Consider the following 14,061-nt stretch of genomic DNA (forward strand, 5'->3'; position numbering starts at 1 on the left):
CTCCTTCCGAAGCTGCACCTATCCGGAAAGAATGTGAAGAAAATTTTAAACCTTGTAAACTCAACAAACCCAGGCATTTGTTGAAAACAAAATTAAATTGGTATCTGGATAAAGGCGCTAAATTATTGTGTATAAGCAATTGGCCATTACTTTGCGGTCTTACCTTTAAAAATTGATGAACCAAGGATACCGGACATACCACCTCATTGATCTGAGCCTGCAAGGTAATCAAAGAACCTCTACCACATTGATCCGTCTTTGATTGCTGTAGCCAAATGCGCACCACAGAACCTTCCACCACCACATGCTCCGAGCGGATGCCCGAGCCACCATATTTGGAATCCGGTACTAATTCTGAAAACCGGAACGTACCAAAAATGCTAAAACAAAAGCGGTTTGAAAAGCAATGCTTCATAATCTGAAAAACACACCATGTTAGTCCCGGCACACAAGCCGGACAGTATTTCCAGTGAGATAGGCCTTCTGTCATCCGCTACAAAGGTTCTCCTTCTGTACCCTTTAATTGCCTGCTTGATTGAAAAATATGACATGCAAGATGGCAGACCTTTTAGCCGACAGAACAACGAAATACCCGCTAATGATCTTGCTAAATGACTGTAAGGAAAACCATCCTCCATGAGATAAGCCACAAAAGCCAATAGCCCGCCTTCCGACGGCGTACTGCCATTGAAACCTGAATTATTAGCAAAAACCGTCCAATCCCTCCAGGAGGCCGAATAGCCTGCCCATGTCTTGGGCGCCACGGAACTCCTAATCGCCTCGGCCGCCAAGCTCATACTATCGACCATAAGTGGTCTGGGCACCTGGCGCCCACCTCGTCTGCCTCTGGCAGCAAGCTCCGAAAGCGGTCCATCTGAAAACGCGACAGAGAGTCAGCGATTGTGTTAAGTACACCAGGGGTGTATTTGGCTTTTAGCCAAATGTTATATTTTAAACAAAGAAAAACTATTTGGCGTAAGGCTTTTGCCACCCATAACGAGCTAGATGATAGACAGTTTATAGCAAATAACACTCCTTTGTTGTCCGTTTCTACCAAAATATGCTGATTTGCAAACGACTCGCCTCATAATACCACTGCCACTAAAACCGGGAAAAGCTCAAGCAGAACTAAATTTTTGTAGCACCCAGATGTATCCAGAAATCTGGCCAAGCTGCACAACACCAATGGGATCCCCAAATAGCTCCAAAACCCTTGGAACCTGCTGCAACTGTAAATAACTTAAAATCAGAGGCAAACAAAAATCCTTTTGAAAAACCGATCTCCCATTGTAAGATTCCAGAAATCTCAACCACACACGCAGGTCCTCCTTCATAGAAACCATTAATCAAATGTGAGCGAACGGGGATTTCAAACCTGACATGGCCAATGAAAGCCTCTGAGAAAAAAATGGGCGCCAACGGCATTATCCTGCACGCAAAAGCCAAAATGCCTAATAAGGACTGCAGTTCCTTTAACAATACCTTTTTCTTCTGCATAAAACGTGCCAACAAGAACCTCAATTTTTTAATTTTCGCCTCAGGCAGGCTGAACTCCATCTTCACTGTGTCAATATGTATCCCCAAGAATTCTAAAGAAGAAACTGGTGCGCATGTTTTTTTCTCCGCCAGTGGTATGCCAAAAGACTGCGCCAAGGACTGAAAAGTACACAACAAATTCGCACAACGTGAATCATCCGCTGTCCCAATAAATAAGAAGTCATACAATTAGTACACCACTGTGTGCCCATGCTTTGGAAAAAACTACCCACTGCAAAAATGTGGAAAAGACTTCAAAATAAGCACATGACAATGAACAGCCCATTGGAATACATTTATCAAAAAGAAACAGTCATCAAACTGAAAACCTAAAGAGTTAAATGCCCCAGGGGAAATGGGCAACAGACAGAATGCTGACTTTATGTCTGCCTTAGCCAGCAGAGCCCCTGGACCACAAGACCTGATTTTCTCAATTGCCTCCTCAAATGTAGCGTAAGAAACTGAACATACAGACGCGTCTATATCATCAAAGACTGCCCTTTCGGGAAGGATAAGTGATGGATTAAGCGAAAAGAATTAGGTTCTCTTTTAGGAACTACCCCCAGCGGTGACAATCGGAAATTTTCAAAAGGGGGGACCCCAAAAGCACCTTCCACCCGCCCCTCACTAATTTCCTTCCAAATCTTATCTCTTGCCACTTGGGGATAGGCCAAAACTGATTTCAGGTTTCCTACCATCTCACACCCAACTCCCTTAAAGGTAGGTATCTGAAAACCCTGGGAAAACCATCAATGAGAACATGGGCCTTCTCCCTGTCTGGATACTGTTCCAGCCATGGGCGCATTTTTTCCAGCCTCACTGGAAAGCAGGCCTTTGGGAAAAATACCCCTCTGTCCAGGTGTGGATACGGCGGCATTCTTTTTAAAACATTTTGCGACCTGATGCGCACCAGCACAAAAAGAACACTCGTGCCTATATTTGCAAGAGGCATTCCAACGACATTGCTGTTCATTAAAAGCAAAACAGCAACCTTTCCTATAGTTGGCTGCTGTTTGGGGAACGGCCATACCCTGCCTAGGGGCATGCTGCTTTTGGGACACCATAAGTTGAGCCATAGGCCCACGTCCTTCATGCCCCACCTGAGAGAAGGGTGGATAGCCAGTTTTTGACGAAATGCTTCGTCATAAAAGAACCATCCTAAACCCCCAACATTTTTATAGGCTTCCAGTATGTGGTCTAAATGCTGGAACAACCCACCGCATACACCTGGTTTTTTTTTAGCCATCACACCTGAATAAATAAAAAATGCCTCTAGCCAATTGTGAAAAGATCTGGGGTGAAATCTCCTTTCCAGATTTTCTCTTTTACCTGCCTACTCAGGTGGTAGCCTAAGGGAGAAAATTCACATGGCATAACATCTTTCATAAGAGTTTCAGGCAGCCTCTGCTCCATTACAACCATTGTATTGTTAATATTAGAAACATCATCCAGCTGATGTGACAGAGAATTAGCAAAAACCAGAGATATTAGCAAGAGAAGCAGATACTGCAGCAGTAGAGGGCGCAGCAGTGAAAGAGTTAACAGGAGGAGAGAGAGATTTTACCAAGGAAGACAGGGAATCCATGATAACCTGCAGTGCCTGTGCTTGATTACACTTACCAGCCACTGGGGGTCCTCCTGCTCCCTGCTGCGACGCTCTATCCAGCAACACGCTCTGCACTGTGTCTGTGGAGTTCTGCAGCTTGTTAGCCTGGCTGACTGCTGGCTGCTGGTCCCTGTCAGCGCTGAGAGGCCTGGAGACTTTAAAAGGGGATGGCCCCCCTTTTCCTGCCTGATTCGCGGGCTTCTTCGGTCCGCCCCGCCGTCCGCCGCTTGCTGGTGACCGCACACTGGTCCCCCTTTTTCCACCTGCCCGACTGGCCGCCGCTGACCTCCGCTGCCATGTTCTCCTCCACCGCCGCGTCCTCCGTCCCTGCGGCAGCTGGGCTGGATCTCCTGGTCGCCATTCCGCGCCTCGGATGGCGCTCTTTCGTCGGCTCGTCCACCCACTGACCCGCGCTTCTCCTCTGCGACGTGGAGCAACCTGCTTCCTCTTCATCCTCGCTTGCGGTGGCAGGTTCAAGGCATCGACGCAGCCAGGCTTCACCTCCTTCTTCACTGGCCCTGTTCGGGAGCAGCTTCACCAGGGACTCCATTATTCAGGTAGGATGGGTGTTGAAAAATCCGGCAGCACTTCGCCTGTTGATCTGGTCCAGGGGGAAGAGGATGAGCCCCACAGCAGCTTGATCTTTTATAGGCCCACCTGAGGGCTTCCAGTACCTTCCCTGGGTTCCTATTGGGTCAAACACACCTGTAAGGTAAACTGTACATAATTAAGCAGCCTAGCTATCGCTTAATAACTACAGGTGTGTGCTGGCCACACTCTCAAGCAGGAGGGCCCCAATTAGTGCCCTCCTTTTACATTACCACAGGGGTGCTTAACCCCCTAGGCGCCAACAGTACGCAAATATACGGCCTCTTGGCGGGTGGTCCTTGGTGCCAAGCGGCCGTATATTTGCATACCAATTAACTGACACAGCTGTGCCGAGAGCGCACTTCTGGTACAGGTACCGGCAGGCAAACGAAACCTTCCGATCGCTTCTTGCGTTCAGGACCTTTCCGATCATGTGATTGCCGTGACAGCCAATCACGGCAGTCACATGATCATAAACCCTGCCCCTGAAACCTCTTAAAGGGCTGGGAGGCACTGGCGCGGAGGGGTTAAAATTATCAGCTTTTATTTATCCACTTGAAGACCAGGCCTTTTCTGGCACTTTTTGTTTACAAGTTACATTTTTTTGCTTGAAAATGACTTCTGAACATTCTAAAAATGTATTTAGCAGACATCCTATGGAATAAAATGCAGATTGTTGCAATTTTTTTTATGTCACACGGTATTTGTGCAGCGTTTTTTCAACAGACAATTTTTTGGGGAAAAAAATATTTTAATGAATTAAAAAATAAATAAAGGTTCATAAAGGTGTTGTCACCCTATACAGGAGCCAGAACAAGGGCCTTCATGGTAGGATCACCAGATATCATCTAGAAATGCTGACAATTACGTTTGAAGTGACCCGAACATGCTAAAGCCTAGTAAACCCGGTCTGAATGTTGGGCGGCATTGGCCAGTTCAGTAAAAACCAGCCGACATTCGGCCCGTGTCTACTGCAGCTGGTCTGACAATATCTGACCATTTGGACGGCTTCTGACCGAAAAAGGTCTGTCGATTGGCTCCCAATCAGGTGACCGGAGTGTTCCAGAGCGTGGGGGGTCCCTGTCAGAACACAATAGAACAGTAGGGAAGACTACTGTACTAACATTGGATTGTTAGGACAGCGGCTCCAACCTGAGCTGTCAGCGGTCACTGAACCAGTGGGTTGAATAAAAAAAAAAAACCTAGTAGTGTGTACCAGACTTTGGGCTTACATGAGATTTTAGTGATTGAGTACTCGCTATTCTTTATATAAATATTAAGGAAGGCGCGATCCTCTGTCATGGGCTGTATGGACAGTGACACCAATTACAGTGAAGTCAAATATGTTCATCTTTTCTGCGCAGAACTAGCATTCAGTCCCTTTAAATATGACACACAGATCTGACCTGTATGCATTATAGAATCCCAAGACCATTTTTGATCTCTGGATTAGCCATCTGTTATTCTTATGCACTTCCCAATTCCTGATTGTATTTTTCTTCCATTCATCCATCATCCAAGGCTAATCATTAGGTGCAGCAATAAATGGATATTAAGAGTGAAAGTTGTATCTGGATATTACTTTCATTTTTATGCTTTATTAACACTATAAATTCTTTCTGGCTTTGCGTACTGTTGTCTTGCTGAGATTCATCGCTCTGCAGATAAAAACGCTTCCTCTGGGAGATGAATCATAATAAGATTTCTAAAGATCGCGGCGTCCAGGCTGCATTTTATTCCCGTAATCCCCGGAGTCCAGCTGTTCTCTTAATGCACTTGTCTTACCCACAATTCTACGGGACACCTCTGGGATTTACTGTCAGCTGCTCATGGGTTAACACCTTCCTTGCTAGGTCTGATGAAGGTCAAGCTAGGACGGTGTGATGTGTTTTCTTTCTGCCCGGTTCATGTTCTTCATGTCATTACTCATAAATCTACTATAATGTATTCATAGGCTCTACATGTAGTATTGATCAGGTCACCAGCACTAAGAATACAGATATTTGTCCAATAAAGAAGCCTTCCAGGAAAGTCCTTTATTCCTGTAAGAGACCGGTATTAGGTATAATAAAACCAAATTTAATACAGTTGTGTATATTTCTTTAAAAATAATCAAATGTACACTATGGGCCAGATTCTCAAAGAATTACGCCGGCGTATCAGCAGATACGCCGACGTAACTCCAAATCTAAGCCCGTCGTATGGTTTAAGTGTATTCTCAAACTGAGATACACTTAAACATACCTAAGATACGACGGCCTGCGCCGTCGTATCTTAGGGTGCAATATTAACGCTGGCTGATAGGTGGCGCTTCCATTGCGGTCGGCGTAGAATATGCAAATTAGTCGTTACGCCGATTCACGAACGTACGCTTGCCCGTCGCAGTAAATTTACGCCGTTTCCATAAGAGATACGTGGCGTAAAGATAAAGCTGCCCCCTAGGTGGCGTATCCAATGTTAAGTATGGCCGTCGTTCCCGCGTCGCAATTTGAAAATTTTACATCGTTTGCGTAAGTCGTCCGTGAATGGGGCTGGACGCCATTTATGTTCACGTCAAAACCAATGACGTCCTTGCAACGTCATTTACTGCAATGCACGTCGGGAAATTTTAGGGACGACGCATGCGCAGTACGTTCGGCGCGGGAACACGCCTAATTTAAATGATCCACGCCCCCTACCCGGATCATTTGAATTAGGCGGGCTTGCGCCGGGGGGATTTACGCTACGCCGCTGCAACTTTTCAGGCAAGTGCTTTGTGAATCAAGCACTTGCCCGTAAAACTAAATGCGATACGTTACGCCGCCGCAGATCTACCTGAATCTGGCCCTATATTACCAAAAGTATTGTGACGCCTGCCTTTGCACACACATAAACTTTAATGGCATCCCAGTCTTAGTCCATAGGGTTCAATATTGAGTTGGCTCACCCTTTGCAGCTACAGCAGCTTCAACTCTTCTGGGAAGGCTCTCCACAAGGTTTAGGAGTGTGTCTATGGGAATGTTTGACCTTTGTGAGATCAAAGGTGTTCTATTGGGTTGAGGTCAGGACTCTGTACAGGCCAGTCAAGTTCCTCCACCCCAAACTCGCTCATGCATGTCTTTATGGACCTTGCTTTGTGCACTGGTGCTCAGTCATTTTGGAAGGGGCCATCCCTAAAAACTGTTCCAACAACGTTGGGAGCATAAAATTGTCCAAAATGTCTTGGTATGCTGACGCTTTAAGAGTTCCCTTCACTGGAAATAAGGGGCCAAGCCCAACCCCTGAAAAACAACCCCACACCATAATACCCCTCCACCAAATGATCTGGACCAGTGCAGTCCTGACCTCAACCCGATAGAACACCTTTGGGATGAATTAGAGCGGGGACTGCTAGTCAGGCACAACAGTGCCTGACCTCACTAATGGAAGAATTGTCAAACATTACATGGTCGGTAAGGTTGAAAAAAGACACCAGTCCATCCAGTTCAACCTGTGGGGTATGTGTGTGCGTGCGTGCGTGCATGTGTTTATGTCAATAGTAAATCATATGTCCCTATATGTTGAGTTGCCCATCTAATAGCTTTTTGAAACTATCGACGCTTCCTGCTGATACCAAGTCCTGTGGAAGAAAATTCCACATCCTAACTGCTCTGACAATAAAGAACCCTCTACACAGTTTAAGGTTAAACCGCTTCTCTTCTAATTTCAGTGAATGGCCACGTGTCTTTTTAAACTCCCTCCCACTGAAAAGTTTTTCATCTATAGTACAAACAAATGGCAACTACCCCAACCTATATCTGGCCTTTGCAGGAAGGAACACGTGGAAGGGCAACGCATGTCAAAAAACAACATGCAAAAATTCCCATCTACCTTACCAGCCAGCCTGCCACAGACAGCATAGGTACCGGGGGTGCCATGACATGGCCTCTGCAGCCTACACATATATTTTCAAATGTGTGCAAACTAAACCCTTTGTTCTAACGTAAACTGTTAGACAGGATTAAATCGGTCTGTTGCAGGAACCCCAATGTTGCCACTAAAGCCGGCCATAGATGACTTGAATCTCAACCGGTTCAGCAGTAACTGGCTGAGATTCGAACCATGTGTGGGCAGGCTGAATATGCCAAGTTGATCAATCAATTAACTTAGGCACAGCCAGCCTGCTGGATTTGCTTGCAGCTGCTATAGCCACTAGCAATAATCACTGTCTTCTCCCGGCAGGGATGGCTGGGAGAACACAATGTCTCGTCAATGTCAATGTCTCATCAATGTTTAGTTGCATATAGCCTCATCATCCCTTTATGCTATGTTTTCAGCAATATACCGTACCGGTATATACCGTACCGGTGTATAAGGCTACCGGGCGTATAAGACGACCCCCTAATTTTACAGTTTCTTAAGATTTTTTTGCCTGTACTCACCGTATAAGACGACCCCCCTTCCAAGGCTTCTGACGCTTCATAATTCTTCCTTCTGGAGCCATATTCTTCTTCCTTCTTGCTGGAGCTGGAGCCAATCACAGCGAGCGATGTATTCTATTAATGAAAACAAAGCCTGCTTGGATTGGCAGAGGCTGTAACATCATCAGCCCACGCCTCTCTGACTTTCAAAGTCAATCTGAGCAGGCTACTGTATGTAGCCTGCTCGGATTGGCAGAGGTTGTTACTCCAATCCAAGCAGGCTCTGTATTCATTTGAATACATCGCTCACCGGGATTGGCTAAGCGGTATATACTGTATGTAGCCGAAGATGCATACAGTATTACCGCACATCCAGCAGGCATCCGAGCAGCTGACCCGGCGTATAAGACGACCCCTGCTTTTTGGCCAGTTTTTTTAAGTGTAAAAGGTAGTCTTATACGCCAGCAAATACAGTATGTTATTCTGCAAGAACAGTTTAAATCAAGAAAAATCAAACAGAAAAGATTATAATCAGTAAAACCACTAGAAGAGATTAGTAACAGATTCTCTCAGCATGACAGGTATGCATAGAAAAATTCAGGCAAGCAAAGCCCAAATTTTTGGTTTGCCTAGAAATTGCACTTCATATTTGTCTAAAGTGCAGCAAATACTGCCATTCTGGATCTAGAAAATTGTGATGTATAAATTGTATGGCTTCTCACAAATTGCACAAATCTGTTTATTTAGTATTATTGTAAAGTTTTAAGATTTCCTGATTTTCTCATCCCCCAACAACAAAACGATGCTCCTAAAATATATATGGTAAATAAGTGTATATTGCTCATAGGAAATCTTACCAAACAAGCAGCACTGTGCTTATTAATCTGCCCATGAAAATATGAGTACATTTTACTTTGCAGTATCTACAGTCAGCGCCATACTTGACAATTTTGCTTTTCTTTGTGCAGATCACTGTGGAGATGGATGTGGTCAATAAACCAGATCTCACGGCTGCCCTGAAAGAAATCCGCATGCAGTATGAGGTCCTGTCCACTCGCAACCAGCAGACGGCTGAGGACTGGTACCAGACCAAGATTACCAATGTCAGCCAGGAGGCAGCTCGGAACAATGATAACATGCGACAGGCCAAGGAAGAGATCAATGACTATCGGAGACAGCTACAAGCCCGGACTCTGGAAATCGATGCCCTGCGCAGTGCTAATGAGTCACTAGAGAGGCAACTGCAGGAAACCGAGGACAGGAACAACGAAGAAATTGGCCAAATGCAGGTAACATCTGTCTTTTCAAACCCGCAATATGTTTTTTTTTTTTTTTAAAACAGGTACAATTGTTAAATGAAACAAATTCATCCCATGGTCCAGGGTACTAACCCATTCAAATACATTCATCTTTATTACAATTTTTTAAACATGCTACAGCGTGCTCATGAACAGTGTAAAATATCTGCCTTAGTATTGCGTTGGAAACAAAAAGTGTAGCGCTAATCAAATTATGGATAAAAAATGAAAGAATGTCAATGGACATAAATTAGTAAAGTGCTCAAATGGTGAATATGAACATTAGGAGTATGAATATCCCCATAGATACAAGTTTGAATGTCTGTATACAAGAATACTCAATACAGCAGGGGTGGCCAACCAGTGGCCCGGGGGCCACATGTGGCCTGCGGAGCTCTGATGTGGCCCGCGACCTCCTGCTCTGGAATAGCGGATTGGCAAGCCCAGATCGCAGGTTGCCAATTTGCCATACCACAGCATCAGTGTTGTGAATGAAGCTGGTGGTAGAGGAAGAAAGCGGCTGCGGACCAGAGCCCCATAAGCTGATGTTTTCTCTACAGTGCTGGCTTTGCCACAGAAGGAGTCTATGGCAAAGTTCAGCTAACCCGCAGGATAGACACAGGTGCACTACGCTGCACCCGCAGTGTGGGCAAACCGCAGCACATCAGTTGAAAGCAGTCTTAGGCCCTTTTCACATGATCAACCCGACCAAATGGGACCCTCAATTCACCTCTACAGAGCGACAGATGTCCATTTACGCTCGCCTACCTCCAATCCAAAAAACAGAAGGGAATTTGTCCCCTTCCATCTGGGCAGATCAGAGGGCCCATAGAGTAGCCGTGACCTGTCATCCGCACGCCCCTGCTCATTGTGGCCCACGACTGGTTATCAAGTTGCTTAAGTGGCCCTCGCTCTTCAAAAGGTTGGGCACCCCTGCAATACAGATACAAAATATGAACAACTGTGTGTCCTTAAAGTGACCAAACAACAATAATGACAAAGTTCAAAACATGGTGAGGGCTTTAAACGGAAGTAAAAGTGAAGAAGTGATGGGAACCACCACCTATAGGTAAGAGGCTCACTGAAACGTTTGAACCCGAAAGAACATACGTTCATTGGGTCAAACAGGCTTTGTGTGGTGGAACCACGATGGAACCTGGATAGTCCTATATGCTGCAAATTGCTGTGCTGTGGATGACCAAACGTCAGCAGGTTGGAATAAACCACAAATGAGGGTGACTTCTTAACGGGTTATCTTATATGCAATAGAGGTCTGGGAAATCCCAAGTAGATGCGGAAGGGTGGGTGTCATGGAGTAGGAAAAAGAAACAACCTCATAGCCACATAGTATTGCTTTGCCATTTGATCACTGTCAAAAAGAAAATTACTAAATCCTAGTAAGTTACTGAAGCAACTACTACATGCTTTATGTTTGATGTTTGTCTTTTTAAAAGAGACAATCCACCCTAAAGTGTTTTCTATGGTTGGTGTCTGTTGGGCCCACTCAGCTCTGGCTTTTTGTTTGCCTCCGATATTCCAACAATTGGACTCCTGTCTGTTTCTGTAACCCTGGAAATGTTGGAGGTTTTTGTCCGACTTTAGATATTCCAGCTGCTCTTGTTGCATTCTTAAGAGTATGAAATTAATACCAATTCCAACAGGAAGAGTAGGACCCAGGATTTCAAGTACAAAGATCTTACTAAATGAATTCCTGAGAGATAACTGGAACAGTCAGTTGGATTAACTCTACAACATCTACCAAAAACGAAATACAAGATTAACCCCTTAAATAATTTTTTTAGACTTTTGATTCTCAGTTGTATGCAATATTTGCCATGACAGCAGCCATATTGTACCAACAAGCCCATGTGGCTAGCAAGACAGCTACAATCAACAAGCTGTATTGATAATAAAAAATATGCTGAAAGGATAGCAGTATGCTATTTCTGTGCAAGGTTTGGGGGTTGTGCACCACCTCTGAAGACTTTCTGAACGTACTGACATGCTATTGTAATGTTTTGTCTGTAGGAAACCATCAACCAGCTTGACAATGCTCTAAGAACCACCAAAGGGGAAATGGCTCGTCACCTGAGGGAATACCAGGACCTTCTTAATGTCAAGATGGCTCTGGACATTGAAATAGCAGCATACAGGTAATGAATCTATAGTACTGAGGCAGTGTATGGAAAACTAATATCATAGGATACAATTTTGCTTTGTAAAACTGAAAATTTGAATAGGTAGATTTACCTGTCACCTGCAAGGAGGCAGCCATTTTGTAGATTGAACCATTATTCATACCATCGGTTCAATAGGTGCTAGTGACATCATTGCACAAGAAAAACCATTATCAGATCCCTTGTGTGGAGGAGGGAGTTGAGAGTCACGACTTATGATGGACTGGGGACAGTAAGAGAGATCACACCCCAACGGGACCAAAATAAGAGGACATCTCATTCCAAATCAGTGTGACACACATATTTGTTTGTATATATCAAAATATCTGAAATTAAAGTGGGAGTTCACCCATGAATTTTTTTTTACCCTTAGATTGATGCTCATTTTGTCTAAGGGAATCGGCTAGTTGTTTTAAAATCGAAGCTGTACTTACCGTTGTAGAGAGCGATCTTCTCCGCCGCTTCCGGGTATGGTCTTCGGGAGTGGGCGTTCCTATTTTGATTGACAGGCTTCCGACGGTCGCATCCATCGCGTCATGAGTAGCTGAAAGAAGCCGAACGTCGGTGCGGCTCTATACTGCGCCTGCGCACCAACGTTTGGCTACTTTCGGAAAATCGTGACGCGATGGATGCGACCGTCGGAAGCCTGTCGGAAGACTGTCAATCAAAATAGGAACGCCCAGTCCCGCAGCCCATACCCGGAAGCGGCGGAAAAGATCGCTCTCTACAACGGTAAGTACAGCTTCGATTTTAAAACAACTAGCCGATTCCCCTAGACAAAATGAGCATCAATCTAAGGGTAAAAAATGTTAGTTCCGGGTGAACCTCCACTTTAAGACTTTTTGTACTGCCCTAAAAATCCAGTCAAGTATACCGAGGCCTGACTTTCAGAGACTTTATGGCTAAGCCCTGTCATTCCACTGTTCAATGAGACTGCCTCAGTGGACTGGCCAATAAAAGCACTTTTACTGGACAGCCAGGTGGTAGTTTGTAAATGGGGCCTGATAATGGCTTAACTTCACTAAGTGAAGCTCAATTAGACCGAGGCATAGAAGAGGCTTTTCTGACCATATACAGATAATAACAGGCACTGTCTACTCTCAGACAGGATGATTATTTATTTTTTAAATTGAGTATGGTTCATGTTAAACGACCAGTGTAGCTTTACCATATAATTTCATCCCGGGAATAAAAAACATAAGCTAGAGAACCTCAAGCATAGGGTGCCCTGACATGTTGATGGCCATGCCCCTGACTTATTTTGTAATCCCCAAAACCAACTAAGGTTGCATCATGACATCAATTAAGAAACAAGAAATGATTTGTCTCGGATTGATGGCTTTTGGCAGCATGCAAGCCATATTTGTTGCAGATAGAGCTTCTATGTTAACTATATTTTCTCCTTTGTCATCAGGAAACTCCTGGAAGGGGAAGAGACACGTCTAACTACAGTGGGAGGTGGTGGCATGTTTGGAATGGGCTACTCATACTCTTCTAGTTCCTATTCTGGTGGCAAGATGTACCCCTCAAGCACAATCTCCATCCACAAAGAAGAGAAAAAAGATGCAACTGATGGAGGAAAGGGGGGTTCTCCTGTCCAGCCTAAGCCACCAAAATCAGCAGATGCCTCCTCAGATAAAGCCGCCTCCAAGAACTGAGTTAGCTAGAATATTTAACCACCCACACTTCTGTCATACTGATATTTTTTTATTCCATTTATTTATTTTGGACTTTTATGCAATTAGACTAGCATTAACCAGAAAAGGTTAAATAATAAGCCATAAAACTTCATATTGCCATATTCAGTGAAGGTGTAACAAGTAAACATTGTACTTACAAACTACATCCAAGCTTCAGGCTTAATAAATGCTAATAAAGAATGTGTTTGTCCGTCCTTTCCTTAAAGTATATCTGAACACAAGAATGTAATATATTACAGCTTACCAGTCCGTAGATGTGGTGGCTGCATTGGTTTTTTCTTTTAAAAGTATAACTAAAGGCAAAACTTTTTTTATTTACGTTTAGATAGAATGGAGAGGGATTAAAACACCTGTCAGGCCCCGTACACACGTCCGAGGAACTCGACGGGCAAAACACATCGTTTTGCTCGTCGAGTTCCTTGTGAAGCCGCCGAGGATCTCGGCGAGCCAAGTTTCCTCATTGACTAATGAGGAAATAGAGAACATGTTCTCTATTTGGCCCGACGAGATCCTCGTCGGCTTCCTCGGCCAAAAGTGTACACACGACCGGGTTTCTCGGCAGAATACGGCTCCGATCGAGTTTCTGGCTGAATTCTGCCGAGAAACTCGGTCGTGTGTACGGGGCCTTAGGTTTTTATTGCTGTCTGTGCCCTTGTTAGGGAGATTCATCCTCTCCATTACCCCTGTTTACCATCCAGATGACAACCAGGGATTCCCTCACTTTAGAGGGATTTTTTCGTACCTCCTAATTTGGCTATGGGATAGGAAGTGAAGGGA

At 44.6% G+C, this 14,061-nt stretch overlaps 1 protein-coding gene across 1 annotated transcript in view; it reads left to right on the top strand.

Annotated features, from left to right (window-relative positions):
• LOC120932966 (low molecular weight neuronal intermediate filament-like) overlaps positions 1–13,464 on the top strand; it is a 29,550-nt gene extending 16,086 nt beyond the window's left edge. The window contains exons 2-4 of the mRNA XM_040345866.1: positions 9,078–9,398; positions 11,436–11,560; positions 12,999–13,464. Coding sequence (XP_040201800.1) covers positions 9,078–9,398; positions 11,436–11,560; positions 12,999–13,242 — 690 coding nt within the window. The 3' untranslated portion in view covers positions 13,243–13,464. The remainder of the gene's footprint in view (positions 1–9,077; positions 9,399–11,435; positions 11,561–12,998) is intronic.
• Positions 13,465–14,061: the final 597 nt, after the last annotated feature.

The sequence above is a fragment of the Rana temporaria genome, chromosome 3 (genome assembly GCF_905171775.1).
Source record: "Rana temporaria chromosome 3, aRanTem1.1, whole genome shotgun sequence".
Taxonomy (NCBI): domain Eukaryota; kingdom Metazoa; phylum Chordata; class Amphibia; order Anura; family Ranidae; genus Rana; species Rana temporaria.